At 28.9% G+C, this 26,578-nt stretch overlaps 4 protein-coding genes and 3 long non-coding RNA genes across 11 annotated transcripts; 2 read left to right on the top strand and 5 right to left on the bottom strand.

Moving 5' to 3' along the window:
- Window positions 1–229: 229 nt before the first annotated feature.
- Window positions 230–2,287, bottom strand: LOC113790418 (sodium/potassium-transporting ATPase subunit beta-like). The gene is made up of 7 exons (XM_027340083.2): window positions 2,071–2,287; window positions 1,730–1,905; window positions 1,416–1,556; window positions 1,210–1,332; window positions 958–1,136; window positions 749–883; window positions 230–678 (listed from the first exon to the last, which is right to left on the bottom strand). Exons 2-7 carry the CDS (start codon window positions 1,842–1,844, stop codon window positions 433–435), a joined length of 939 nt encoding a protein of 312 aa, XP_027195884.1. The 5' UTR covers window positions 1,845–1,905; window positions 2,071–2,287; the 3' UTR covers window positions 230–432.
- A 738-nt stretch (window positions 2,288–3,025) lies between these two features.
- Window positions 3,026–3,864, bottom strand: LOC142644964 (uncharacterized). Its single transcript, XR_012846176.1, has 2 exons — window positions 3,235–3,864; window positions 3,026–3,058 (listed from the first exon to the last, which is right to left on the bottom strand). It is a non-coding gene; the product is annotated as an uncharacterized LOC142644964 (long non-coding RNA).
- A 412-nt stretch (window positions 3,865–4,276) lies between these two features.
- LOC113790323 (uncharacterized) lies at window positions 4,277–11,980 on the bottom strand. Of its 3 annotated transcripts, none has more exons than XM_075819823.1 (8): window positions 11,025–11,980; window positions 8,210–9,283; window positions 7,962–8,123; window positions 6,813–7,064; window positions 6,230–6,634; window positions 5,764–5,919; window positions 5,416–5,677; window positions 4,277–5,332 (listed from the first exon to the last, which is right to left on the bottom strand). In XM_075819823.1, exons 2-8 carry the CDS (start codon window positions 8,390–8,392, stop codon window positions 5,286–5,288), a joined length of 1,467 nt encoding a protein of 488 aa, XP_075675938.1. In that variant the 5' UTR covers window positions 8,393–9,283; window positions 11,025–11,980; the 3' UTR covers window positions 4,277–5,285. The 3 variants fall into 3 exon arrangements, with proteins under 3 accessions (XP_075675938.1, XP_075675935.1, XP_075675944.1); XM_075819820.1 differs by lacking the exon at window positions 11,025–11,980 and adding an exon at window positions 9,764–9,936 and having other exon boundaries at window positions 8,210–8,355; XM_075819829.1 differs by lacking the exons at window positions 6,813–7,064; window positions 11,025–11,980 and adding an exon at window positions 9,764–9,933 and having other exon boundaries at window positions 8,210–8,355.
- On the top strand, window positions 9,950–13,706 carry LOC142644960 (uncharacterized). 2 transcript variants are annotated; one of them, XR_012846174.1, is made up of 3 exons: window positions 9,950–10,234; window positions 10,302–10,778; window positions 10,877–13,706. It is a non-coding gene; the product is annotated as an uncharacterized LOC142644960 (long non-coding RNA). The 2 variants fall into 2 exon arrangements; XR_012846173.1 differs by having other exon boundaries at window positions 10,302–13,706.
- On the bottom strand, window positions 12,596–18,391 carry Cdep (Chondrocyte-derived ezrin-like domain containing protein). Its single transcript, XM_075819818.1, has 19 exons — window positions 17,699–18,391; window positions 17,391–17,620; window positions 17,104–17,325; window positions 16,808–17,045; window positions 16,577–16,737; window positions 16,426–16,509; window positions 16,147–16,355; window positions 15,023–15,141; window positions 14,873–14,962; window positions 14,675–14,808; window positions 14,539–14,608; window positions 14,287–14,473; window positions 14,177–14,227; window positions 14,060–14,118; window positions 13,919–13,990; window positions 13,782–13,850; window positions 13,533–13,705; window positions 12,997–13,465; window positions 12,596–12,914 (listed from the first exon to the last, which is right to left on the bottom strand). The coding sequence occupies exons 1-19, from the start codon at window positions 17,891–17,893 to the stop codon at window positions 12,669–12,671; spliced, it is 3,078 nt and encodes a 1,025-aa protein (XP_075675933.1). The 5' UTR covers window positions 17,894–18,391; the 3' UTR covers window positions 12,596–12,668.
- A 1,091-nt stretch (window positions 18,392–19,482) lies between these two features.
- Window positions 19,483–23,910, bottom strand: LOC113790359 (max dimerization protein 1-like). Of its 2 annotated transcripts, XM_027340018.2 has the most exons (7): window positions 23,673–23,910; window positions 23,229–23,290; window positions 22,983–23,064; window positions 20,944–20,973; window positions 20,763–20,877; window positions 20,454–20,694; window positions 19,483–20,366 (listed from the first exon to the last, which is right to left on the bottom strand). In XM_027340018.2, the coding sequence occupies exons 2-7, from the start codon at window positions 23,281–23,283 to the stop codon at window positions 20,185–20,187; spliced, it is 705 nt and encodes a 234-aa protein (XP_027195819.2). In that variant the 5' UTR covers window positions 23,284–23,290; window positions 23,673–23,910; the 3' UTR covers window positions 19,483–20,184. The 2 variants fall into 2 exon arrangements, with proteins under 2 accessions (XP_027195819.2, XP_027195820.2); XM_027340019.2 differs by having other exon boundaries at window positions 20,466–20,694; window positions 23,229–23,909.
- A 906-nt stretch (window positions 23,911–24,816) lies between these two features.
- On the top strand, window positions 24,817–26,509 carry LOC142646312 (uncharacterized). Its single transcript, XR_012847269.1, has 3 exons — window positions 24,817–25,221; window positions 25,287–26,176; window positions 26,239–26,509. It is a non-coding gene; the product is annotated as an uncharacterized LOC142646312 (long non-coding RNA).
- Window positions 26,510–26,578: the final 69 nt, after the last annotated feature.

Raw genomic sequence — 26,578 nt, 5'->3', positions numbered from 1 at the left:
ATCAATTAATAAAATATTGTAATAAGCGATAAGGCGATCTTCTTATTTTTAGAAATATCCATTGTGTGTGTGAATTTGAACTGAATTTATATTATAATCTGACTTAGAACTTGGTGGATGTTGATTGCATTGTTTGTTTGTTTGTTTGCTTTTTTTTGCATTAGGCGACCGAGATTCAACAAAAAGGAAATATAATAATAATAATAATAATAATTAGTGAAAACAATAATTTAAAAGGAACCGAATAACAGAACAGATATATTATAGAGAGAGAGAAAAAAAGGAAAAAAGAGAAAAGAATTCAGAATAATCTTGGTGGTGAAATAATAGAAAGGTGCCCAAATTTTATATTGGTAATTTTTTTTTATATCTCGTTATTGTTTTATATGTGAGTTTAGAATTTTTTGTTTTGTTTTGTTTCGAATTAGAATTTTAGAAACCATCAACTAATAATTCAAAATGAACACTTCCTTCACGATCCATACGATTGTGTTTGATATTATGTGCCCAGGCTTTACATTCAACATTGATCAATACACCGGGTTGTGGTTTTTTGAAATGAACAAAAACAAATGGTGATAAATAACCCGGTTGATTGGTGAATGGGAAATATTTAAATTCGATTCCTTGTTGTGGATAATATTCAATTTCACCAACATTTTCTTTATCGGCAGCGTTCTAAAGAAAAAAAAACAAATTAAAATGATAGTTAAATATAGTTATCATAAGATAGTTAATGAATACATACTTCGCCTTCACAAGTGATATAGATCAATTGACTGGCATTATTCGGACGTGTTGGATAGCTTTTTCGAACAACATCAGGAATGTGTGAATCTCTTAATTCGCTTTCTGAAAATGCTTGTGGTTTCCAGTTGAAAATCTATTTTTTTCATTTGAAAATTTATCAAATTAAACGGTTCATTGATTATCAATGTCAAATTTTTTTTTAAATACCTTGTTCAATTTGATCAAAACACAAGGATCGCCACGTTGATAACCAAAATGATTTTCCACCGAGCATTGGCTTGGAATGGTATTGATATCAAAATGACAGAATTTGCCTTCACTAGCCATTTGGTTATCGCCACAATTTTCTACATGAGCACCAGCATCAATTGTTGATTTTTTGTATGCTATTTTGTTTGTATATCACACAAACAATAAAATTAATTTAAGAAATGATTTTAGATATAAAATAAAACATACGATCTAAAAATTCCTGAAGACTATCCGACCAATATTTCCAATTATCTTCATTGTTGCCATTTTTAAACCAAATCAATGTACTGTCAATATTTTCATCTTTTGGTCTTGGTCTAAAACCGAGTCCTATTTTTTGTGATGAAATTTGAAAATACAAAAAAAGAAATATTCAAGTACATTCAAGGCATATCATTTTTTTTCAAATGTACCTGGATTAGCTCCGATTCTACTTTCTTCCAATTGATATTTTGGTGCACGATAATCGATTGTTTGGTAGAATATCAACAACATTAATGCCCAGAAAGCAGCCAAACATAAGTAGAAAATTATGTAGAAAACGGTAATTTTGACTTTTTTTTCAAAAAACGATTAAAAAGAGAAAAATTGATTGAAAATTAATATATTACATCAAGGTCGAATTATATGTCATTTCGGGGGGGGGAGACAGTGTCAATGATTGTATGATTGAAACAACCAAATTTTATGGAGAGAAAGAAATGGATATTTTAAATAATAAACTTACACCAACTGCCACCAGTACGGCCCAAAAATTCACCAGTTTCAGCATTCCATAAAAATTTTGAAAATTTTTGCCAACCAGATTGTTTGTCACCATATTTTTCATCTTTATTTGCCATTTTTATTAGTTGATTTTTTTGATTTATTTGAACGATAGAAAAACAAAATGAATTTCAATTCCTATTGATGTTAATTAATGAAAAAAAACCACAGAATAATCAGTGATAATTAGAAAAACAGAAAAAATGATGAAAAGAATATTCTCTTGTAACAAGAACAAACAAACAAACAAACACAAAAATTGAGTAGAATATTCAAAAAAAAGGCCAGAGAAAAAACACACACCAGAGTTGAATTATCCTCGAATTTGACTTTCTTTTGCTGCTGCTGCTGCTTCTTCAATCGATGATGTTGAATATTATGTGCGGATGATAATGTTGCCGTTGTGGTCGTTCGACATACAAAAAACAAGAAAAAGAAATGAAAATTATATTTCGTAAAACCCAAAAGCAAGAACGCAACACACACACACGAACACAAGATTATGAAGGGAGCCACAAATAATTTTCATCTCTTTATATAAATATAGCGCGCATTATAAATTTTTTTTTTTTTTTTTTGATTTCATTACTTACTTTGAAGAAGGTGGATACAAATTCTAAAAAAAGAAATTGTTAAAAATGCTACTACCATTTGAAAACAACCACAATAAAAATTGCCTGTATTTTTATGCTGCTGCTTTTTGATTTTCGATTAATATTCTTTTTTGATATGGTGCTTCTACAACAATAACAATGATAATGTTTTTTGCATTCAAATATATTTCGAAGTCTGACTTTGTCGATTTGTGTGATTGCGGACGCCAAAAGGACATTTGAAATTTCACATTATTATATACTATATAGCGATGATGCGTGTGTGCGGTGGGGGGAGAAACTTGAAGCAATTGAATCAACTTGAAAATTCAGCGCAAACTCTTGAATAATAATTTTTTTCGAATGAATACAACACAGACGCCCAATTCAATGATAAAAAATCCCTAAAATGATTTGCAAACATCTTGATTTGTTTATAATTGGCGCCATCAATCATTATTGATATTTTGTCAATATGAATTGATTGATTGATTGGTTTGAATGATGTTTTTCATTTATGAATCTTTAATTTTTTTTTCCAATGATCTTTGGTGGTTAATTACACCAGATTTAGCCAAATTGCAACATGGATCCGATGTGTTTTTTTCCTACTTTTTTCTGGTTTGATTAGGATAGGAAAAAGTAGGTGTTTTTTTCTGGTTGGTTGGTTGGTTAGTGGTGGTCGCATCCATTCATTGCTATCATTAATGATGATGACGGTGAACAAAAAAAACGGAAAATCATTTATTAAACTTTATATATTTATAGAGATGATATATATAAAATTTATAATTTATAACTTTTTATGATGATAATAGTAATGATGGTAGATGTTTTATTTCTACTATGTCATCATCATCATAGAGATACATACATATTTTACAATGTTTCTATGTTGTAAAAAATGAAATTTTTGATTTTTGATTTTTCACCGGATATTATTTGTTGCTGTTGTTAATGAATTGTAGATTTTTTTTTCTCTTTTTTAGATGTCAAATCAATGATGATGATGATGATGATAATTTTTCTTTTTTTCGTTGATGGTCGATATGTAATATATCGCGTATGTCATTGTTATCATTGTCATCATTGACGATGACATTACATTCGAAATTCGAATGTACAAAAAAAAATGATGGACGACTTATATCGATTAGGTCGATTGTTTCGGTTTGTTCAAACAGTTTCGGTTAATAAAAAAGGTTAAATTTTTTGTTTTGTTTTGTTTTGTTTCACCCCCGAAACAACAACAAAAATATAATATTCCTTAACATGTTTTATTTTCTGTTTTTTGTTTCGATTGTTTGTTTTTCTGAATGACAATGAGAATAATTTATTCAGTTTTGGTTTCTGGGTTACGTGCATTGGCTTTAGTTTGCTCAATTAAAAAAAAAAAAAAAAAGTTTATCATTTTCATCCGTTAGCCGACGAAATGGTTTTTCACCATTTATCCACCATGTGTGTGTGTGTGCGTTCATCGATTATCTAAATTAACTAAAAACAATTTTTATCATCCAATTTTCTTGAAAATAATGTCTGATTTGGATAACGAAAGGAACGAGCAAGAAAGAAAAAAAATTCGGTCATATTTAATCAGCAAGAAGAAGATAGATAGAAAGAAAGAAAACCAATCAATCAATCAATGAAATCTAATCAAAAGCAAAGAAAATAATAAACAAAAAATCCAATTTTTTTTGTTCTGTTTCAAAATAATCTCACCATTAGACGATAATTTCTTTCTTTCTTTTCTGGGATAAAATTCAGATTTTTTTGTTTTTTCAAAATGAATTTCCAAAATGCGCATGCGTCAATCGAACATTCAAAAAAACGTTCGAATTTTCGAATTATGAACCAGACCAAAGCGAATTTATGGAAAAAATTTTTTCAATTTTAAAATTTTTAATTTTGTTTTTAATTTTATTATCATCATTGAGAAAACAAAAAAATGTCGAAATAACAAAATACAATTATCGAGTTTTTGAATAACCAAAAAAAAAAAGATCAATAAGTGACCAAAGAAAATTCGGTAGGCTGTTTTTTCCTTCATCATTGAACAACATTAACATTGAGAAGAAGGCATCTTTTTCTTAATCATCAATCATTTTAGGTGAATCGTTGAGGTGTGTGTGTGTTTTGGGTGAAAAAAGACTAGAAAAACAATAACTTTATGACTGAATAATTGTTTGTTACATAAATTTTTTGCTGTTGTTGTTGTTGTTGTTTTCATATAAAAAATATATAAGGCATGTTGTGTTTTTTATATCCAGGATTCATCATTGGACTAGAATATTCTTTTATAATAGGCTTCCATTTTCGTGACAATTTTTTTTTCTTAAATATTCGAATGACGGTTTGTGAGATGTGATGAAAAATGAAGGTGATTATGTTTGTGTGTGTGTGTGATGAGAAAATATTTTTCATTTTTAAGTTTTCATTGTTTTTCAGAATTAATTATATTAATTAATTGAAAAATATCACAGTAAAAACAGAACAATGAACGTTGCAATGATGATGATGATGATGGTGACTTTAAATTGATTTTTCGTGGTTTGTCTTGAAGTGTGTGTGTGTTGAATTTTTTTTTTGTTTAAATAAAAATTTGAAAAAATGCACAGGTTTCACAATGTACAAACATCAGAAAAAAAATCGATTCTTGAAATGTGTTGGTGTTTTTGAAAACTTGAAAAAAAATTTCTGAATCGATCCAACAGCGAAAAAAAATGAACATAGACAAAAACCAAATGCAAAATACTTGGACATCTTCCTCACTCTCTCTCTTGTTTGAGATTCAGAGAAAGTACACAATAATAATTCGAGACAGAAAGAAAGTGAAGAAAATAAAAAAAATTCAAAAGTCAATTATAAATCTTGATAAATGAAAGAATTCTGTTTAAGTAATTCTGTTTATTGTTGATTGAAAATTCTCTAATAACGAGGAATCTGATTTGCTTGATTCAGAAGAGGAAAATAAACTGCAAAAACAAAAACAAAAGATATTGGTCATTAGTGATGAAATAAGATCTCCCCAACATGATGAATTGAAAAAAAAACTTACAAGATAAAGGAACCAATGGTTGTGGCATTGCAAATGCTTGATGTTGTGGATACTGTAAATGCTGTGGTTGTTGATGATAATGATGATGATGATTATTAGCTGCCGCAGCATATGCAGCTGCCGCTGCTGCAGTTGAATTTGGATGCGTCAATGATAATGGTGCTAATTGATGGTGGCCAATATTATGATGATGAAATAATGATGGTGTACCATTCTTATCCAATGCTGTTCGTTTTGTCATTGGATATGCACCGCTTATTTGCTGTTTGGGTTGGAAAAAAAGAAAAAAATGACGTTAATTAGAAAAATGGATTAAAAAATTAAATAAAATTTTTTGAAAAATGAGACCATTAATAATTCATCATTTGATTCACGTGTACGTTTACGTCCAGTATTAGCAACAGCAGCTACAGCTGCAATATTAGCTACAGCCGCCGCAGCAGCAGCAGCATGATTGATTGTTGAAGCATTAACATCGGTCGTCAATACATGTGTCGGCGATGGCTTTATTAATCAGACAAAACATAAACATCGAAATAAAATAAAAAAAAAAAGATTCGTCCATCCGCCGTCGAAAGCCATACAAATCATTATTCAAAGCATTTACAAAGCAATTTTTTTTCAAAACAATAATAAGGTGAATCCAAAGAAATTTTTTTTGTTTTTGTTTCAGACGAAGGTTTCATATATCATTCGATGAATAATCATGAAATTAAAAAAATGAAAAAGAAAAAATAGATCAAAATTAATTTCATTTGATTCAGGAATAAGTTTTGATTTTAGTTATTTTTCAATGACACCGATAAATTCGTACCTCGAGCGAAGCAGTATTATTAGTTGCCGTACCATTCTGTGAATCAACACCACTACCACCATTAACACCGGAAGAAGTTGAAGCGGCTGCTGCACAAGCAGCAGCAGCAGCCGCAGCAGCACGAATTTTATTTGCATTCACATTATTCATTGTAATCATATGATTATTATTATTTGATGAAGATGATGTTGTTGCTGTTGTCGTTGATGTTGAAATTTGTTGTTGTTGTTGTTGAGGCGGTGGTGGCGGTGATGTTAACGAACCATACGATCCAAATTGATCGGGTGCCATCAACATAGCAGCGGCAGCAGCAGCAGCCGCAGCTGGTGTTGTCGTATAAGCTCCATAAGCAGCAGATGAAGCGGCAGCTATTGCGGATAAATTTGACAGATAAGGATTCGGTGCCTAAGATGAATCAAAAAAAAATGGCCATTGTTGAATTAAAAAAAAATCAATACAAATTGATAATGGTAAATGGAGTGAATAGTAATAGTGATTATTCTATTATAACACTAAAATCAATCATAAAAGTCAAGAATATTCATTCACCAGGCAAACATTCTACAGACATTCTACAGCTTACCTTTGCTGATAAAGTACAATTAGGTATTATCAATGAACCATTCAATTGTGAAGCATTTGTAAAAGCAGCCATTGGATTATTATTATTATTAATATTAGCGGCAGAGCCATTGATCATCAATGATGATGAAATATTATTATGAGGAACGGGTATTGTTGTTGAAAATGGTTGCGGATGTTGTTGTTGTTGTTGATTGAAAAGATTTGTTCTTTGATATGCATTCAACAGGTTAGATGATGCAATCGAACCAACCTAACCAATGCATTATATTATTGTTATGGATTTTGACAAAAAACATGCAAAAAAGAAAAAAAAAGTAAAGAAAATAACATGAAAGAATCATAAGAAAACATCACCATTATCATGATTTGTAGAATTTAGCTTTGAAATGAAAATTAGAAAGCAAGCAAGCAAGCAAATTTATTGATTTCTTTCATTTCATAGAATTTAAATCAAAATAAACATTTGAAAAGTGGTTTATTTTGGTAAGAATTCAACAACAACAAAAAAAATTCTTTGCCAATAGTTTTCAAACCTTTTTTTTTGTTTGCATTATTTGGATTATTTGAAAGAAAATAAATATTTTTAAAAAGTGATGCAAAATTTAAAACGAAAAAAGAGCAAAAAGCAATGATTAATTAAAGACAGGAAAAAAATCATTCTTGAAAATAAAAACCTATATATATCGAGCATTCAAATTCATGCAATCCAAAAAAAATGATGTTTGCAAAGTCATTTTATGTCAGTTCAGTTCAGTTTATTTATTTATTTTGTTTGGATGGTAATTAATTTTCATGCACAAATGTTGTCATCTTGATGTCAAATGTATTTATTATATACTCAAAACTAATGATGATAACCATCAAACAGATGAAGATCATCTTAGTGTTATGTATATTTAAAGCGGTAAAGCAATTTTAAGGGAAATTCTTCTTCTTTTTTAAAAAAAACTTGACTAACGTAATCGGATCGTTAACGCGAGAATAAATAAATAACCCCAAAAGAACTGGAAGAAAAACGATTCAAATTCTTTACAACAACAACAACAACATAAATATTTAGTTTCGTTTTGTTCTGCTTGTTTTTTTTTGTAGAATTTTAAAACGACTACGAAACAAAATAAAAAAAAGGAGAAAAAAAACAACTTACCATTGGTAATTGACCAGTAAGAACTGTTTGAAATGGCACTTGATGATGTAATAAGGCATTTTTTAAGGCCAAATGATTTTTACCATTAATTATTAATTGTTCTTTTAAATGTTTAGGTGGATGAAAATATTTACATGGTGGCTTTTCACGATTACATCGTCCCTTATTATTTAATAAAAATGTGGATCAAATTAATTAATCAATTGGAAGAAAATTTCAGAAAAGAAAAAAAAATCTCAAATCCTTACCTTTATCGAATCATAACAGGCAATAACACGTCCATTTTGTATTTCAACATTCGTACCTGGATGTGCAAATTTACATTCCGAATCGGAACGTGTACATTTATTTCGTTGAAATTCACGACAAACTTCTAATTGTAACCAACGTGAATCTTTTACATTTAACAATGGATTTACATGTAATGACATGATTGATTTTGATTTGATTATTGGAAGAATTTAATGAAAAATTGATTTTGTTTGTCGATCAAAATGCACACAGTAAATTGGAGGGGAAATGCACACAAATCACAATTAAACACACACACGAAGATCACACACAAAAACACCGTGTATTTTGGACGTTCAACGAAAGAAGAATTCGGAAGAAAAAAAGAAAAAAGTAAAAAAAAAATTCTTTTAAATTTTTCAACAAAAAACAAAATTCATGAAAAGAAAATTCTTAATTTGCGGTAGCGATTAGATGTGTGTGTGTGTGTGTCTAGATGGATGATAGCAATCTTTGTGTGAGTGCGATGATTGAAAAAATCTTTTTCTTTGATGCTTCAAAAACAATTTAACTTTCTTTGGACAGGCTTTAAAACAAGGCAATCAAGTAGGCAATCAGCAGCAGCGGCAGCAATAGCAAAATTGTTTCAAAGCAAAAAAAAAGTAGCGGTTCTTCTTCGTCGTTTTCTTTTTTGGCTTGCTGAATGATTGTTGATGTTGATTTTTCAAAAAAAAATTCTTGTCTGTTTTTTTTCACCGATTTTCGCCCCAAAGAAAATCAGAGAATTGAATTTCGATTCTTGTTGTTGATGATGATGATGATGATTATGATGAACATTGATGATTGATGTATTAAATAATTATTCAAGTTTTTTATTTGGTGCAACAACAACAACAGCAGAAAAATAAAACGAAGCAATAAAAACGATTCTTATTTTTTTTCAACGATTTGTAAATAAATATATTTTTTAACACAGCAATTATTCTAGCAATATAGGCAAAGTTGTTGTTGTTGTTTGATGTTGTTTATAGGCAAGAATTATAGGCAATAATAATAGTGATAATGATAAAAATTAGGCAAGACACACATTACTAGATTTTTTTTTAGTTTTTCGAGGGGATGCAAGAATCAATTCAAAATTTACGATTTCAGCATAACAATCAGCAGTAGCAGCAGCAGGCGAAATTGGTGATAAAGAATTTAAAATGTGATAATTTTGCAGTTTGAATGAAAAGAAAAAAGAAAAGGAAGAAAAATTATTTAAAATTTTCTGTTATTTTTTTTTCTTTTTACATTTAAAATGAAATTTTGAAAGAAAAAAAAATTTTTGGCAAGAATTTCGAAGAAAAAAAAATTGATAAATGATTCGAATCTTTTTGGTTGTTTCGAATGTTTTTTTTTTTTTTTTTGGTTCGATTTGCGCAAACGCAAAACGAATCGAATCTTTTATATTTTTCGAATGCGAGATTCGTGTTTGACGATTAACCAAAATGAAATGAAAAAAAACAGAATTTAAAATGAAAAATTTTAAAATTTTTGTTTAGATTTTCTTTCGTTTTGTTAATCTTAACTGTGGATGAAGAAAAATTCTTCAACTTTTCCTATCGTTTGACGTGAGTTAGTGTCGTTGTTGTTGTTATTTTTGGCAAACATCATCAACATCGACATCAACAAAGTTTATGTTTTTGAAAATGATCTTTTTTTTTGTTGATGCAAATGTTTGTATATTGGAATTGCATACTGAGTGAATGTTTTGTGCGTGTATTATATGTGTGTGGATTCAACACAATTTGACAGGCGAAAATTTTTTTTTTTGTGAAATAATAAACATATTTCAACCAGCCCAGAACAACAAAAAAAAACGAGCAGCAAAAAAAATGTTTGCCATTTGTATACAAACCAAAATATATAAATCTCCGAACTAATTATAAAACACACCCAACCAAACAAACCAAAAAAAATTTTCACATGTTAAACGAATCATCAAATGTAACAAGAAAGAAAGAAAAGCTTCAAAGAATATTGGAGCTCTGTGGATAATGGTAATGTTCAAAATGTTTGTTTATATTCATCATCCATAATAATAATAATAATCGTTTGTTGTTGTAGATTATCATCGATATGATCATGATGATGATGGCCCGGGTGTATATTTAGATTTTCATTTTTATTTATTTTGCACTTATTATAGATTCCTCTATTTTCCAAGAAAAAGAAGAAGATATTAAAGAAGACTACTCAGCATATTTCTGATTATCTGGTAAGATGATGATCATCTTGACAACAACAACAACAGGATCACCACCGCCTATCAATTAAATCAAACTAAACACTTTTTTCTTGTTATAATTTTTGTGTTTGGATAATGAAGAAGAAAAAATGAAAAATTTCCTAATTTGTTTTTAAGGTCGGAAATCAATGTGGGGAAAAAAGAATCGAACCTAATGGAAAAACAACAAAAAACAGAATGACGATTCAGTTCAGTCAATCGAATCTTCAGATCGATTCAATCCATTATTTGGTTTTTGTTAATTGACATCGATTGATCGATTGATTGGCAAAAAAAATCAATATTTTTCCAGAAAAGTATGTTTTCTTTTCCATTTTGGAACATATGTCCTTCTTCCATTTATTTGTGGTTGTTTTTATCATTGTCGTCATGGTATTTTTTCTTCTCTTCTAAGTGGGGAAAAAAGCAGCCATATCAAGAATGAAAAAAAAATAACGACAGCCAATTTTAGCCAAAAAAGATTTATTGATGAAAAAAAAGCCATGCCAAAATTCAAAAAAAAAACAAAAATAATCGATTGTATCGATTATCATCAATCTTACCCTTCGAATCGGTCAGAGTGTACAACAAAAAACAAAAACAAAAGGCACTTTGAACTTTTGATTTTTTTGATATCCGGTGTTGTTGATATTTTTAGCAAACTATCATCATCGTCATTATTGGAAGCAAAATGTTTCACCGATATACGTGTTACAAAGTTGAAAACTCGAAAATTTACAGCTGTGCAATTGAGCAATATCACACAAAAACAGCAAAAACAGAAAAAAACGATGTAAAGACACAAGAATTGCAATAATTATCACATCAAGAAGAAAAACAAGAATATTCTATCTAAAACGTTCATAAATTCTGTTAAATGATGATTCTTTTTTTAACACTTTGCACCAACAACAAAATCATTTATTATCATCATCATCAATATTCATATGGGTAAATTTTTTCTCAATGAAATTTAATTAATAATATCAACCAAATGGTGATGAACGATTAACCAACAACGAACGAACGAACGATGTTGTGTTTTTTTTCATTTCAAAAAATTTATTATTATTTTCATTGATTGCTCGTTGTTGTTGTTGTTGTTGTTGTCATTGATGATACTCAAAACAGCCAGAAAAAAAATATGGTTTTTTTCTAGGTTGAAAGATATCTTTGGTATCCTGGTATCCTGTGTGTGTGTATGTGGTTGGTGTTAGCAGTGTGTTTTGGGTTTGCTGTGTATTTTATTGTTGTATGGTTTTGGTGGTTGGTTAGATTTATCGTCGTCGTCGTTGTTGTCGATCATTATTATTATTATTATTGCACGTTGTCGTCATCGTCATTGTCGTATCCAACCACCAAAAAAAAAAGAAATCAAATAACAAACATTTTTTGGTTGCCAGTATGTTCAGTGCGTTGTTTGTTTGGTGGAGATATCCTATTATCATCAGTGTAATGTACACACACAGTTATTTTTTTGTGTCATATGGTTACCAAAGAAAATGTTGTTGTTGTTGATGATGATCATCATCATCATGATTTTCATTTTTGTTTGTTTTCTCTCAGTGTGTGTATTCTGGGTTTTTTTTTATATAGAAAATTGCCGTGTACACCGTAGGAGTAGCATAGGAAATTAAAAAAAAAATTTGAAAGAATCCACCCTATTAGTGTGTGTGTTTGGGAATCGATCCAGGAAAAGAATCGAATGGAAGAAAAAACCACCAGAATTTGGTTTTTTTTTCATTGGCCAAATATTGAGCCAGTTATACAGCGCGACCATAAAGAAAGAAATGAATATTCCTGATTCGATCAGTGGACGGGAAAAATATCGTGAAAAGAAGAACAGAAAAAAAATTAAGATCGACAAATAGAGTAACCGGGTGTGTAATCAGATCATATGTGAGTGTGTATCCAATGACAACGAAAATATTTTTTCCCATTTTTTTCACATTCAGGAAATAAATGTTTCAGACAAACAAAACAGAAAAAAATTCCTGAATCTTTTTTGAATGTCATTTTGGTCAATTTTTTGTTGTTATTATTAGAAACAGAATATTCTTTTCGAGAGAGGGGGAGTGTAGTGGGAAAAAACCAAGGGAACGACGTTTTTTTTACTTTTAAAAATATTTTATTACTTTTTTACTTTACAAAAAAATAAATAAATTTTTTTTACAATTTACATTGGTTAATCCAAATTATTATTATTATTATTGTTGTAATGTTGTAATCGTTAATGGTGGTGGTGGTAATGTTGTTGATGATGGTATTATACTTGTTGATTTTTTTATCACTTCCATCCATTTATTAAATGAATATTCACTTTCGGCACGAAAAAAATAAACATGTTTTTTAAATTGTAATTTAAAAACATAATTTTTACTCATATTATCAGCATCTAATGGTATTGATACTGTATAACCGATTACAGGTAAACTTGCTAATGGATAATTATCCTGTAAAGTAATTCAAAAAAAAAAAAATTCAATGTTTTTCCATCATCATCATCATCAATACTATACAAATGGTCAAACTTACCTCGGCCGTTTTATAAAAAAATAAACAAAAATGTGTAAATTCAACCCAAAGTTTTTGCCAACCACTACTATTTTTAAATTTTCTTAATAAATAACCACTAAATGATATTGTTAATGCATAACGATAATCAATATTTGTTATTGTACAATTACGTTGCCAACAAACATGTATAATTGTATTTGAACGTGATTGTTGTTGTTGTTGTTGTTGTATGTTATCGATACTAAATTGTTGATTATCATCGCCATTATTACCGTTATTCATCGTTGAAATTGCTGTATTAGTGGTCGCATCATTCAAATTTTTCCAATGTTCATTCAATGCTGAATCAATTTTATCCAATAAATCATTCGATGGTAATGATTGATTTGTTGATATTAATGAATTATTATTGTTTTGTTGTTGTTGTTGTTGTGCAATTGCCGATTCTTTGATTGCCCGTATCCATGATTGGCGGTCAGATTCCGTGCTTGAAAAGCAAAATTAAAAAGTTTTTAGCTGTGAAAAAGGTTTTTCGGTTGTTACTATAAACATACCTGGCAGCTAAAATAAGTATCTTATTACCAACATAAATAGTAAAACAATATGTTTGACCAAATTTCGATTCAGTTTCTTCAACAAAAACATTATATAATGAAAAATAGCCATGAATTTTAAATTGAAAATTTATATATGTTGTACGACTAGCATAGATTAATAGATCGGAAAACTGTGTTTTTTTTGGAGGGGGAGAAAGTTATTTTTTATTTGAAATTTTTGTTTCAAATCAAAAATCAAAAACAAACCAGAAAAAATAGACGTTGTTGAAATCCTTTTTTGGATAATTTCATCAAACATCCTTCACGTATAAATCTCTGTTCGGGGAAAAGACATTACACAAAAACATTACGCAAAATCCAAAATCAAATCATTTTATTATTACCCTTCCCGATTGAACAATATTAACAAAACCGGCAATATCTCTTTGTAATTCGATCAATATGACTAAATTTATCTGTGAGAGAAAAAAAGTGGCGAAAAAATCATTGAATATTTTTCCAATTTCATCAAAAATCAAACATACCAATGAATCCAATGTATTTGAATATTCATGATTGAAATTATTAAGCTGTTCAACAAGGCCTATGGTAAAAATCACATTATTATCAATGGATTTTTAAGCAAGTAAAAAATCGCTTACGTTTTAAATTTAAATAATCACAATGATTTGCGCAATAACAATCGATTAGTTCTGTGGAAAAAACAAAACATTCAGAATGATAAATATTTGTTGTTTTGTTTGTTGCTTACTTTGAATAATTTTAGCATAAAATATTAGATGAAATGCCGGTTTCAATAGAAATGATGTATATGGTAGATAGCAACCTTTTTTTGTTTCAAATTCACGACAAATTTGTTCAAAATCTTTATTTGTACAAAAATTCTGATTAATACGTTCCATTATGAATGGTAAACGTTCGATTATTTGTTCATAATGCTTTTGGAAGATAAAAATTCATTGATTATCGATTGAATCATCAAAGATTAACCAGAAAAACTTACCGACATCCATTTAAGAATTTCATTCAAAACAGTACTTAGTGGTGGCAATGAATCGAATCCATTCTTGTCCCTTGTTTTGGTTTGACAATAAGAATTTGACTGACTGAAATGAAAAACAAAACAAAACAAAACTTACCAGATAAAAAGTAAATATTCAACATCGTGTAAAAATTTTTCATGAAAATCAATCAATGGTTCGGATACATTTAATAATAATGATAACATTTCGGCTGAACGTGATGGTTCTTTTGATACATCGTTTCGAAACCACTGGGAAAAAATTTAATTTAAAAATTTTTTTCTTCAATTCGATTCACACTTGAAATACACTTACATCACGCATTGATTCTAAATCTTTAAGAAAAGTTCGTTCGGACATTACCAGATCACGAAATACATAATAATCTTGATTCATACGACGTTTCTACAGAGATTTCGGACAAAATGGTTGAAAATTATTTTCGGTAAACAGACAAAAACTTACAAATCCACGAAATTCTAACGTAGAATTCAGATTAACCGTTGAAAGATTTAATGTTTGATGAAATGAATCGATAAATGATTGTTGCTGTTGTTGATCATCATCTTGAACATTGAGAAATACTTTTGTTGTTTCGGTTGAAAATACAAACAAAAAAAAAATTAGTGCTTCAAAATTATTCAACAAGGAAATTTTATCACCCGGAAAACAAAAACATTGACAGACAGACAGATTTTAGAGCAGGAAAAAAGCAAAGTTTTATTTTAAAAGAACAGAATAAAATTATTGAAAATTAGTTTTTACAAAACAATTTTTAAACAGAAAAAAGACAGTTTTCAAATTTGGTTAATGAAAGTGAAATAGAGATATCAAAGAACACAGGAAAAGTACAGGGTGAGATTTACTGGTTTAAAATAATTTAAATGAATTTAGATAGGAATCAAGTATGTGATCTTGAATCGAACGATTATCACCGGTTTTTGACTTTGTTGCTGTTGTTGATGACGATTGTCGATCATAATAATCATCAATATTTAATTGAAAATTATATTGTTTAAAATCTAATTTAAAACTTTCTAATAAATTATTTAATAATATATTTATCGATATATCGCTATCATCTTTTATAAATAATAATTTTTTTGTTTGATTATGAAATAATAAATATAAATGATTTTGTAATTGAAAATTATCCTGTAAAAATTTCCATAATGGATCATCAATACTATCATCATGATGATAATAATTTTGTAAATAAGGTAGATTTTTAACAAGAATAAATTTTTTGTTTGTTGTTTTATTTTGTAAATTTGATTTTTTAATTGTCGTATGATGATGATTTCGATGATTTTTACCGAATGAAAATCTAATTGCCAAATATAATTGCCGCTGTAATCGTAGACTAGCCAAATAATTTTGATTATATTTATAATATTGATCATTTGTTGTTGTAGTTGTTAATTTTTTGGATTTTTGTTTTGTAATTGTATCATGCAGATTATAAGATTTGTTATTAGCACCGGAGGCTGCCGCTGCAGCAGAAGCAGCCGCAGCAGCAGAAGAAGAGGAAAGACAACGATTTTCAGCTACATATGATAATATTGAATGTAATGAATAATAATTCAAACCTGATGATTGTTTATCGATTGTATCACAACTTTTATGATAATTATTATGATTATGGATTGTTGTTGTTGCTGGTATAGCGGTGGTCTTGGTGGTTATTGTTCCACCATTTGTTTCATTCACTAATGAACCATTTTCATTACGGTGATGATGATTATCGTTGACATGATAATAATCTTTTTGTAGGCTATTAAATTTCATGCTATTCGATCTATAAGGGTTAAGTATATCAATGGATTAATCATTTTCCGTAAAAACAAAACAAAAAAACCAAGAATTACCTTTGAAATGATGGTCGTTGTTGAATGGCTTGATTGTTTGATTTAATAAATTCGGAAATTTGTTGCTGTGTACGTCCAGTATATCTGTTTTAGGATAATTGAATGAATTTTGATTCGAGAAAAAATGTTCAAATCGGAAAAATAAAATTACCTAAACGAAGACCCGTGACTAAATATACGAATTTTCTTCCTAGTTTTTTGTTTAATTTCAATACATTTAAAAAATGAATGCTGTTCAATGCATTTTTTCCAAAAATTTTTACATTCATTACGATGTTGAAATACAAATTCCAATACATCGCCGAAAAATTCCTAATTATTTTGAGAAATATAAAATGAATTTTATTCATTTGAAAACAGATATGAAAATCACCATAATTACCTCTTGATGTAATTTAATAAAAAATCTTTTACGTTTAAAACTTAATTTACGTATTTTCAGCCAATCAAACGTATTAACTTTTGTATAATTTTGAAATATTAATATACCATAATGTACGACAGCCAAATTTAATGGTACACCTTCATGATCTTTTACTGATGATAATTTTACACCATACATTTCTAAATCTTTGGCAATTTCTAAAAATTGTAAATCAGCTTCAGCCGGTGATAGGCCACTTGGTTTGAAAAAAATTCATTTAAAAAAATTTTTTGGATAAACAAAACAAAACATACATTAATTGTTTATGATTTTCCATTACTTTTAATTGAAAATCATCATCTTGATTTGGTATTAATTTAAATTGTGAAATATAATGATAATCAGGATAATCAATTGTATTGAAATCACCACATTCAGCCTGTATAATATATGCTGATAATAATGCAGCTGTATTATCATTCGAAACAAGATCACCTGATGATAAATCTTTTTTCACTTGTAATGCAAATAAATATCTGTTATAAGGGAAAAAAAGATTTGATGAGAATGCAAAAATATTAGCAAAAATCGTATCGTTTACCTTGTCAGTTCATCTTCCAATTTGGATGGTTCGATTGTATAGAATTTTACAGCAAAATTCATATTTAAATTATTCATTGAAAGTGACATTTGTCGATTGATTGGTCGTTCAAGATCCAGCCAATATTGTATTAGATTATTATCATAATATTCGAGGCCAAAATAATCCAATTCAATTAGATTTAATGATTCACAAACTTGATAGAATAGATCTTTGGCCAATGCTTTTTGCTAATTTTTGATCATTGATTGAAAAAATCATTATCAACAATTCCATATTTCAAATTGGAAAAAGAAGAAGAAACTTACATGAATTTGAAAAACAGTTTTTGATTCATCTAAAAAATTAATTACAATATTTACAGGTTGCTGATGATGGTCATTCTTATCCATTTTTTTCATTTTTGTTGCAGAATTTTGTCTGTTTGTTGCTGTTGTTGTTGCTGATGATAATGTCCGTTCAGAATTTGTCGACATCATTATTGATTGGTGATTGTTGGCCATTTCTTTCTTTGGTTGTTTTCAACAAAATTTTGGCCACGAATAAATATATTAATATAAACAAAAAAACACACCCGAAGTAAAGAAAATCAACAAAATAAAATCATTTGGGTGTAGGGTGATTTGGTTTTTGGCAAGAATTCTCTGGATTCTGATTTTGTTTACATAACCGCCAAACAGTGATTCTGAATGAATGAAGAATCCCTTGTTTTAAAAAAAAACGCGAAACATCCAGTCATGAACTTGAAGACCGAAATCAAATCAAAACAAATACTAACACTAAAACACTCATCTGGGTCTTTTTTTTTGCCACCAATTTTTCTAGTTCTTCGTTCTCTCTCTCTCTATATATATGATTGAAGAGATGAAGACATACAGATTCCCCAATAGATATCCCTATCTTTAGTTTGTAATTGTGCACCCATCACAGCCACCACCACAAAATTTCGTGGTATAGACCGTAAGTCTTCGAATCACAACCACACACACACCATTCAATGAATATATCTTTAGCCGAACGAAGAAATGAGAAAAAAAAACCGGCCTTCGGAACATGCGTTCATTTGATTCGAATTTGAATGATGGAAGATACAACAACAAGATAATTCGGCGGAAAATCCAATGACCACAATGACCCAAAAGGAGATCTTTTTTTCGATGAAGAAATTTTTAAAAACACAGATTTTGTTTTTGTTCAAAATAAATATCAACAAACATTTTTAATTATCAATTATTTTATAATATAAACAAAGATTTGAGTGATTTATCGTTGTTGTCGTTTTGTTTTTTTTGGTGTTTGAGGGTTTTTGTGTGTTTGTAATGTTTACGAAGAAGAAGAAGAAGAAATAATAATAATAATAATAATAATAATTTTTTAAAATTTAAATAAAATCAAATTGAAATAAAAATTTTTTAAAAATTTTTGAAAAAAAAAAATTTTTGACTGAAATTTTTTGTGTTCGAAAATCGAACGAAAGAAAAAAGGAAAAATTCGATCGTAATGCGCAAATACGTTTCGAACGAATTCTTTCTTTCCGCTCATTCTTTCATTCTCTCTCTCTCGAAACATTCGAATTTTATTTGTTTGGTTCGAATGCGAAAACCAAACAAATTTTTTTTGTTTTCCATTAAAATTTAATGAAAATTTTTTTTTAAATTAAATTAAAATTTTTAAATAAAACGATCAAGTCTCAATTAGAATGTAATGGGATAGTGTCGAAAAGATTTGTACCTGGTTTGTATTTATTTGTTTTTATGTATTGCGTTGTGTGTGTTGTATGTGTCATTGAAATTGCCAACAAAGAATCGGCATAAAATAAAGAAAAAGGTAAAGAAATTAATAAATAAATGGATTAACGAAAGCGATTGAATTTTTTTTTTTTAAAAGGGAAAAGAGAAAGTAAAACACAGATTGATAATTTGTAAACTGTTTTTGGAGTGGAAGGTATGTTATTTGTAGAAATATCTTCTTCATTTTTTTTGATCAATTTTGCCTGTATATGGTGGTTGGGTGGTTGGTGTGTTTGAATTCATTCGCATCCGATGATAATGATGATGATGATGATTATGATGACAATGAGGTTTGTATTTAGTTTATTTTTTTTTTTTGTATCTTCACGATGGAATGACGATGATGATGATGATGATGATAATGACAAGATGGATTCTTCAATTCAATTCAATAGAAAAAAAAAGAAAACGGAAAACAAACAAACAAAAAAAGGTTTGGCTGGCTGTGTGATTTGATGAAATTTTTTTTTCTTCTTTTTTTTCATTTTTTTAATTATCAATATTATTAGATTGAAACAAAAACAACAACAACGATGATCAGGGATTAGTATTGGCAATGACCATAATGATGATGTTGGTGATGATGGCGATGTTGATGATGATGAAATCCATGCCGAATTTAATCCGTTTATTCGGCAGTGATTCATTTTTTTGATGAAATTTTTTTTTGCTGATGTTACTGGGATTAATTTTTCGTTTTTGTTTTTTTTTGAAGAATATTCTATGCAATGGAGAGAGAGGAATAATGTTCAATTCTGGATTCTGTATTTTTTTTTGCTTTTTTCTGATTTTTTTTTTTAAATTCTGTATGATGAAGATGATGATGAACTTTGCATTTGTAGTGTATGTTTTTGTTTGGTTGGTTGGTTGGTTGTAATATGGTTTTATTGATTTTCTGTTTTGTTGTTTGCATTTGATGATTGATTGATTTTCCTCAACAAAAAAAAATCGGTTATTTTTGTTTGACGAAAATTTCACATCACATCATATTCATCATCATATTATCAATGTTTAGTATAACCATTGATTATCAAAGGTTGTTGTTCACCAACAATACAATCATTAGCCAATGTTGTTGCAGCAGTTGTTGTTGTTGTGGCCAATGTTGATGGCCATTGGCCATTTTGTTGATCCGGTGATTCAATTTGTACCTTGAAATTAGCAAATGAATGCAATAATCTTGCAGCTGTAAACAAAAGAAAAAAGAAAAAGAAAAAGAAAAAAAATCCAAATGTTAAACAAAAACAACATTCTTTTAATAAATTTTCAATACCATTTTCATTACTCTCAAATAATTCTGTTGTTTCGGATGTTGTTTCCAATTCAGATGTTGATGATGTTGATGATACACCTGAACTACATTCACTAATACTACGTTGTTTAGGTATTGTTGTTGGATATTGTATAAAATTTGTATTATCCTGTAATTGGCCAAGACGTTCACGTAAATAATTTTGTTCACGTAATAATTGATCTTTTGTTGATTGATGTCGTTTATCTTTTTCTTCCAAATTCTATATATTGATGAAAAGAAACATTAATCAAACTTCATTCGAAAACAAACAAACAAAAAAAAACTAACCTTAATAAAAGCTTTTGCTTTGGTCAACAAACCTAATGTTGTATGGCGATTAGATTCAGGTCCTAATGGTACAATTTCTTTAAGTTTTTCAAGACAATTACGTAAATGTGCACGTCTAAAATGTAAAAATTTTTGAAATTAATTCATTTCAATTTGAATAGTTTTTTTTTATTTAATTTACCTATTTTTTTCTAATTCATTATGGGTAGTTCTGTAAAGACAAAACAAAACAAAAAAAAATTGATTAATAAAAGTCCCAAAAAGTCCAGAATATCATTTGTAACCCTTTTTTTCTCATTTGCTAAATTATCATCATCATTTCCACACTTAGGTTAGGTTCATGACCATCAACAAAAAATGATGATAATGATGGTTGGTTGGTGGCGGAGGAAAAAAAAAGCCAAATGACCATTATACATAGAGGTCAATGATGGGGAAACAAAACAAAACAAAACAAAAAAAGTCAAGTCAGGTCAGTTTAAACAAGTTGCGCCAGTTTTTTTTTCCTTTTGTATCCTTTTCTTTCTCTCTCTCCCATCATCATCATCGCAACATAGCCAAAGTCACTAACCTTTGTCCACCACCACCACCATCATTACATTTCCATCGTTTTTTCCATTCTCTCAACGGTGGTGTAATATGCAAAAAAAAATCCTTAGCTATTGTTTTTTGTTCAATCTTTTTTTTCGTTTGGTATTATTATTAGCGACGATTACATAACAAAATAACAACGAAACAAAAATTTTTCAATTGCCTGGATATTCAGGTTTTTTTTTCATTCGTTGTGTTCCCAAACATGAAACACCACACACACATGTTCAACACGTCAACAATTTCTCTTCTATATCCAAACACACACGTTCCATCCATGTGTGTAAATAACAACAACGAGATCAAAATTTTGCTGAACTTGGCTTGTGTGTGTGGTGTTTTTGCCGAGTGAAATGAACCTAAAATCTATAACAAATTGACATGATGATGATGATGATCAAGTCAACAACAACAACAACAACAAAAAAAAAGAGAAAAAGGAAAAGCGCGGCACATTTTCTAACGAAATCCAAAATTCAAACAACAATAAGAGAGGGCAAAAAGAGGTGTATTTCAAGAGAATTGAATGTGTTTGATGCGCCATTTATTTAGGCTATACAGACAGACACATATATTTTCCATAATGATTTTTTTTTGCTGTCAATGTACGCGCGCGATCGGTAACTTCGTAACTTGTGACACCGAAAAGCTTGCGTGCAAACAACAAAAGCCACAAAATATTATTACACATTATCATCATCATCAATATTGAGCCACAACTTAACAACATGAATATCACATGCACACATTTTTTATCCGAAAACATGACAGGATTTTGAAAATATATAATGCATGCACACACTGGGCTATAGCAACAACTGAAATAAGGGGATTATTATTATTTAAAAAAAATCGGTAATGGTCACAATAATAATTTCCTAAACTATATCACTTATGGTGTCATGACGTATGTCGAAACAAAACAAAAAATCATGATTCATTGTGACCAATACATTAATTGTAAACGTAAAGAGTGGGGAGGATTCTTTTAGGGCACCAACCAAACCAAACCAACCAACCAACAAAAACAAGGCGGTACACACAAAAGACACAATATACCAACCAATATTCGGGTTGTAACAACAGAAAAATTCACGTATTATTTTTTTTTGTTCAAATCTTGCTGCCACCATTATTATCATCATAACCATTATCATCATTACCATCATCATCATCATCATCATCACTATCATTATCATTATCATCGATAATGAGATTTTCTTGGGTTTGGGGATCTACACTAAAAAAAACAAAACAAAGTACTAAACGCTACGACAAACAATTGGCCCCTCTTTTTTTTCTCTTTCAGTTAATTGAATTTGAACAAAATTTGACAATGAACCAGATTAAAAAACAAAACAAAAAACTCAAGATTCTTTATCTTCGATTCCTTGAGGGAATAGCTATTTACACACACACACACACACACACACTATATTCACACCTAATAGTGGTTGTGGAATCGAACAAATTCGAATGATGATGATTCATTCGAATTTAGTGGCTATTATGACTAACCAAAAAGGTCAACAGATAATGGTTATCTTTTCTTTCTTTTTTTGTTTGTTTGATAATTTAAAGCAAAAGAAAAAAAATTTTAAAAAAACCAAAATAATCAACAAAACTTACCGACTGCCCAATGATTTTTTGGATTTAGATCGACGTTTATTAGGATCGTGTTGCAGAGGCGTTGCATAACCATGTTCTGCTTCTGTTGGTGTTTTATTGTTATCAATTAGATGATGATGAAATCATTTTTTATTAAAAAAGTTTTAAAGAGTACAATCGATGCGTAGGAATTTGATTAAATTATAAAAAAAAACAATTATTATTTCTTTAAACAGGTAAATTATTAGAAGAATATTCTTTGCTTACCGCGTTCTCTTCTTTCAATATATTCGGCTGCTTGAAGAAGATCAGCAATGCTCATAGTTTTACTTGGTTTTTGACCAGCAAAAAAAAACAGAATTATTTTCGATTGAAAAAAAAATAAATTCGGATCGACCGAAATTTTTTTTTTTTTTTTTTTTTTGTTGTGAAGATAGAATCACAAAAACATAGAGGACAAGAAAAGTTTGGTTGGTTGTTTTGAATTGGAAACAAAAATTGAATTTGAACTTAGTGAATTGAAAATGGCATATGTAATTGGGTTTTTTGTTTTTGCTTGAAAATCGTTGATCAATCACAAACGCAAGGAGCCAATGAGAATTTTTGAAATTCGAATCAACGATTCAAATGGTCGATTCAAAGAATTTTGACAAAAAATTCGTTGAAATCTAAATAAATAAATAAATGAGAAACACAACGGGATTGATTTACAGTTTTTTGATTATGGAATTTTTTTCTTCTTCGGGATCAATATAAACCAGGAGGGACCAGAGTTTGTTTTGTTTTGTTTTTTTTCAGTTTCAAAGATTCAACAATGATGCTGAATAGTAGCCATGATTATAATAGCCAAGTGAAGAATGATGATCATCATTGACGAAAAATAATAATAATAAAAGAAATAACAACAAAAAACACACAGTAAGAGAGAGAGAGAGAGATACAACCAAAAAAAAAAAAGATTGAAAGATATAGAGGGAGAGAAAGAGATTTTTTTTTTTTTTTTTAATATTTTGCGATTGCAGCGTCGTTTTGTGTTTGTGTTTGTGATACATGGAGCGAGGTCTTTTCGTTCATTTTTTTTTTTAATTTTTTTTTTTTTTTGATTGAGTGCATGGCCAACATCAACAACAACAACAACAACAACATGGTGATAGTAGCATTGATGAAAGTTGAAAAGATTAGCGTATAGCAACAACAACAACAATAATAAACAACAACAACAACCACATGCGCTTGATGGAGCACATGTAACCAAAAAAAAAAAAAAAAAAAAATCGAACCATTTTTTTTTTTGGTTACACCTTTTCGCTGTGCTGCTACCATCAGTAAAATGAAAGACACGCCAATCAGAATGAATGGGAAAAACGTCATTCAGATTTTTTTTTTTTTTGATTTTCTGGATTTTCTGCACAAATTTTGTTTCTGTTTGTAATGCCACTACTACAAAGGTATCTACTATATATATAGATATTTGTCGGTTCATAAATTACGAATTTTTTTTTTTGTTTTCAAATTTTTGTTTTGAATTTGGACAAAAAAAAATTTTAAAAAATTCAAATTAAATTATCAGTTATTTTTTTCTAATTATAATTGAATCATTTTGAAGAAAAGAAAAAATCTTTTTTCGTTCATTTTCAATCAATAAATGATGTGAGCGAACAGTAGAATTTTCTAGAATGTACCGATTTTCTATAATCATCATTTCCATCGTTGTTTATGAATGAAATTTTCAAAAAAAAAAATCAAAAAAAAAAAAAAAACATTATGCAATGTACACGTGTGTGGTGGATACAAGTCGTAAAATGTAAAGCGCATGCGTTTTTCGAAAATTTTTTTTTTGTTTACATTAGAAATCTAAATATACAAATGATAAATGACAAACATGAAATATATTTCTGAGAGAGAGAGAAGCATTACAAAGATATAGGAAAATGAAATTAAAAATGATAATTTAACCATGGCAGATCATATGAACAACAACAACAGCGAAAAAAAACGCCATACAATTTTGACGCATGCATGTTTATTTTAACAAAAAAAAAAACTTTGAGGACGTCAGATGATGCATGCATGCATGTACAAAAAAAGAACCGCTAACAATGATACGAATCTTTCAAGCAATTCGTAATTCCATATAACGGACTTTGAAAGACTACCGTCAAGTGAATGAATGTGTGGTAGAAGTAGAAGCAAAAAAAAATGAAATTATTACGCCTGTTTATGAAGTGTCAACCTGTATATTTTAGCTTGCCGATTAAAGGTATAGGTGTATGGTAATAAGGATGTCGATTGTCATTGAAAAATGATGTTTTTTTTGTTTTTTAGTTTTGGTCGTTTTTTTTCGATGAGAAAAATTGAAAAAAACCAACAAATATTTTTTTTTGCAAAAATTGTCAAAATAGCTTAGTCAAGCAAAATTAGTAAAAATAGTCGACAAGTAATAAGAATTCGAAAATTCGATAAAAGAAGCGTTTTCCTCCTGATGAGTCATTTTTTTTTGTTCTAAATTCGAATCATTCTCAAAGATTTTCGAATTCAAAATAACATTGATCGTTAAATCACGTTTACCATCACCAACAGATCGAATCGAGGCTTTGACTTTGACTTTTCCATCCACAAGAAAAATCTGGAAAGATGTGCTTCAAAAATCACATTTCTTTGTCTATCATTTTCGAATGGTACACAATATACTTGGTATTGAATCGTGGTTTCAGAGATGCGGAATAGATATAAAAAATTCATTTTCTTCACCGAATCTTACCAACTTTGTCGTACCTAGCCGGAATGATCGACAAAGACGAAAGTCTTCATTCTTGATTAAATACACAAAAACGTAAAATATATCTCAAAACCACTATGATATTTCCGGGATAGTAGAACATGTTTCAACAGAAGATCGAACAATTGATAGCTGTAATCATCTTTTATCTCATTCGCAATAGATGATGACTTTCTAAAATTATTGATATATTCAATTTAAAAAAAATTTATCAATAAAATACCAATTACAACACGCAAAGCGTTGGAATCTTGAAATAGATGATGATTTAATATCTCAAGATTTATACAAGTATATGTTGAATCTGGTGACAACTTGAATGCATTATTCGATGGAGATCCAAAAGATATGTATAGAGCATAAATAGTCAATCTGATTTATGATACTTTGGAAATCTACAAAGAGTTGTGGGCTGTAGGAATTATTCAATTTACAGGTTTGTTTTGACTATATCGATTATCGACTTTATTTATTTATTTATTTTTTTTTTTTGAATAGATAAATGATGATACAGGTGTTATATCGAAGAAAAGAAAACACGAACAATAACTATTCAGAAAGGATATTATCCTTTTTGTTTCGAAAATACAAGGAATCAAAATAATTAAAAAAATATTCACCGTCCAAAACGTGATGACATTACAAAACGCAATAATAATCGCATTTTTCGAAAATATAATTTTTTTTAAAAAAAATATTCATAATTTTTATTTGAAACACTAGATGGCTGTGAAAATTTTTGAATAAATTGTATATTTTCGAACATTTATGGCCCAATTTCTGAAAATTGTTGTTTTTCTTTGAAATTTCTTTCTTTTTTGATCATTTTTTAAAATCA

The sequence above is a fragment of the Dermatophagoides pteronyssinus genome, unplaced genomic scaffold (assembly GCF_027571235.1).
Source record: "Dermatophagoides pteronyssinus isolate colony J.1.1.1.1 unplaced genomic scaffold, Derpt_VIB-CSIC_2022.12 sq0001, whole genome shotgun sequence".
Classification (NCBI taxonomy): domain Eukaryota; kingdom Metazoa; phylum Arthropoda; class Arachnida; order Sarcoptiformes; family Pyroglyphidae; genus Dermatophagoides; species Dermatophagoides pteronyssinus.
Note: the sequence above shows the minus strand (reverse complement) of the source record. Positions and strands in the feature narration are given on the sequence as shown.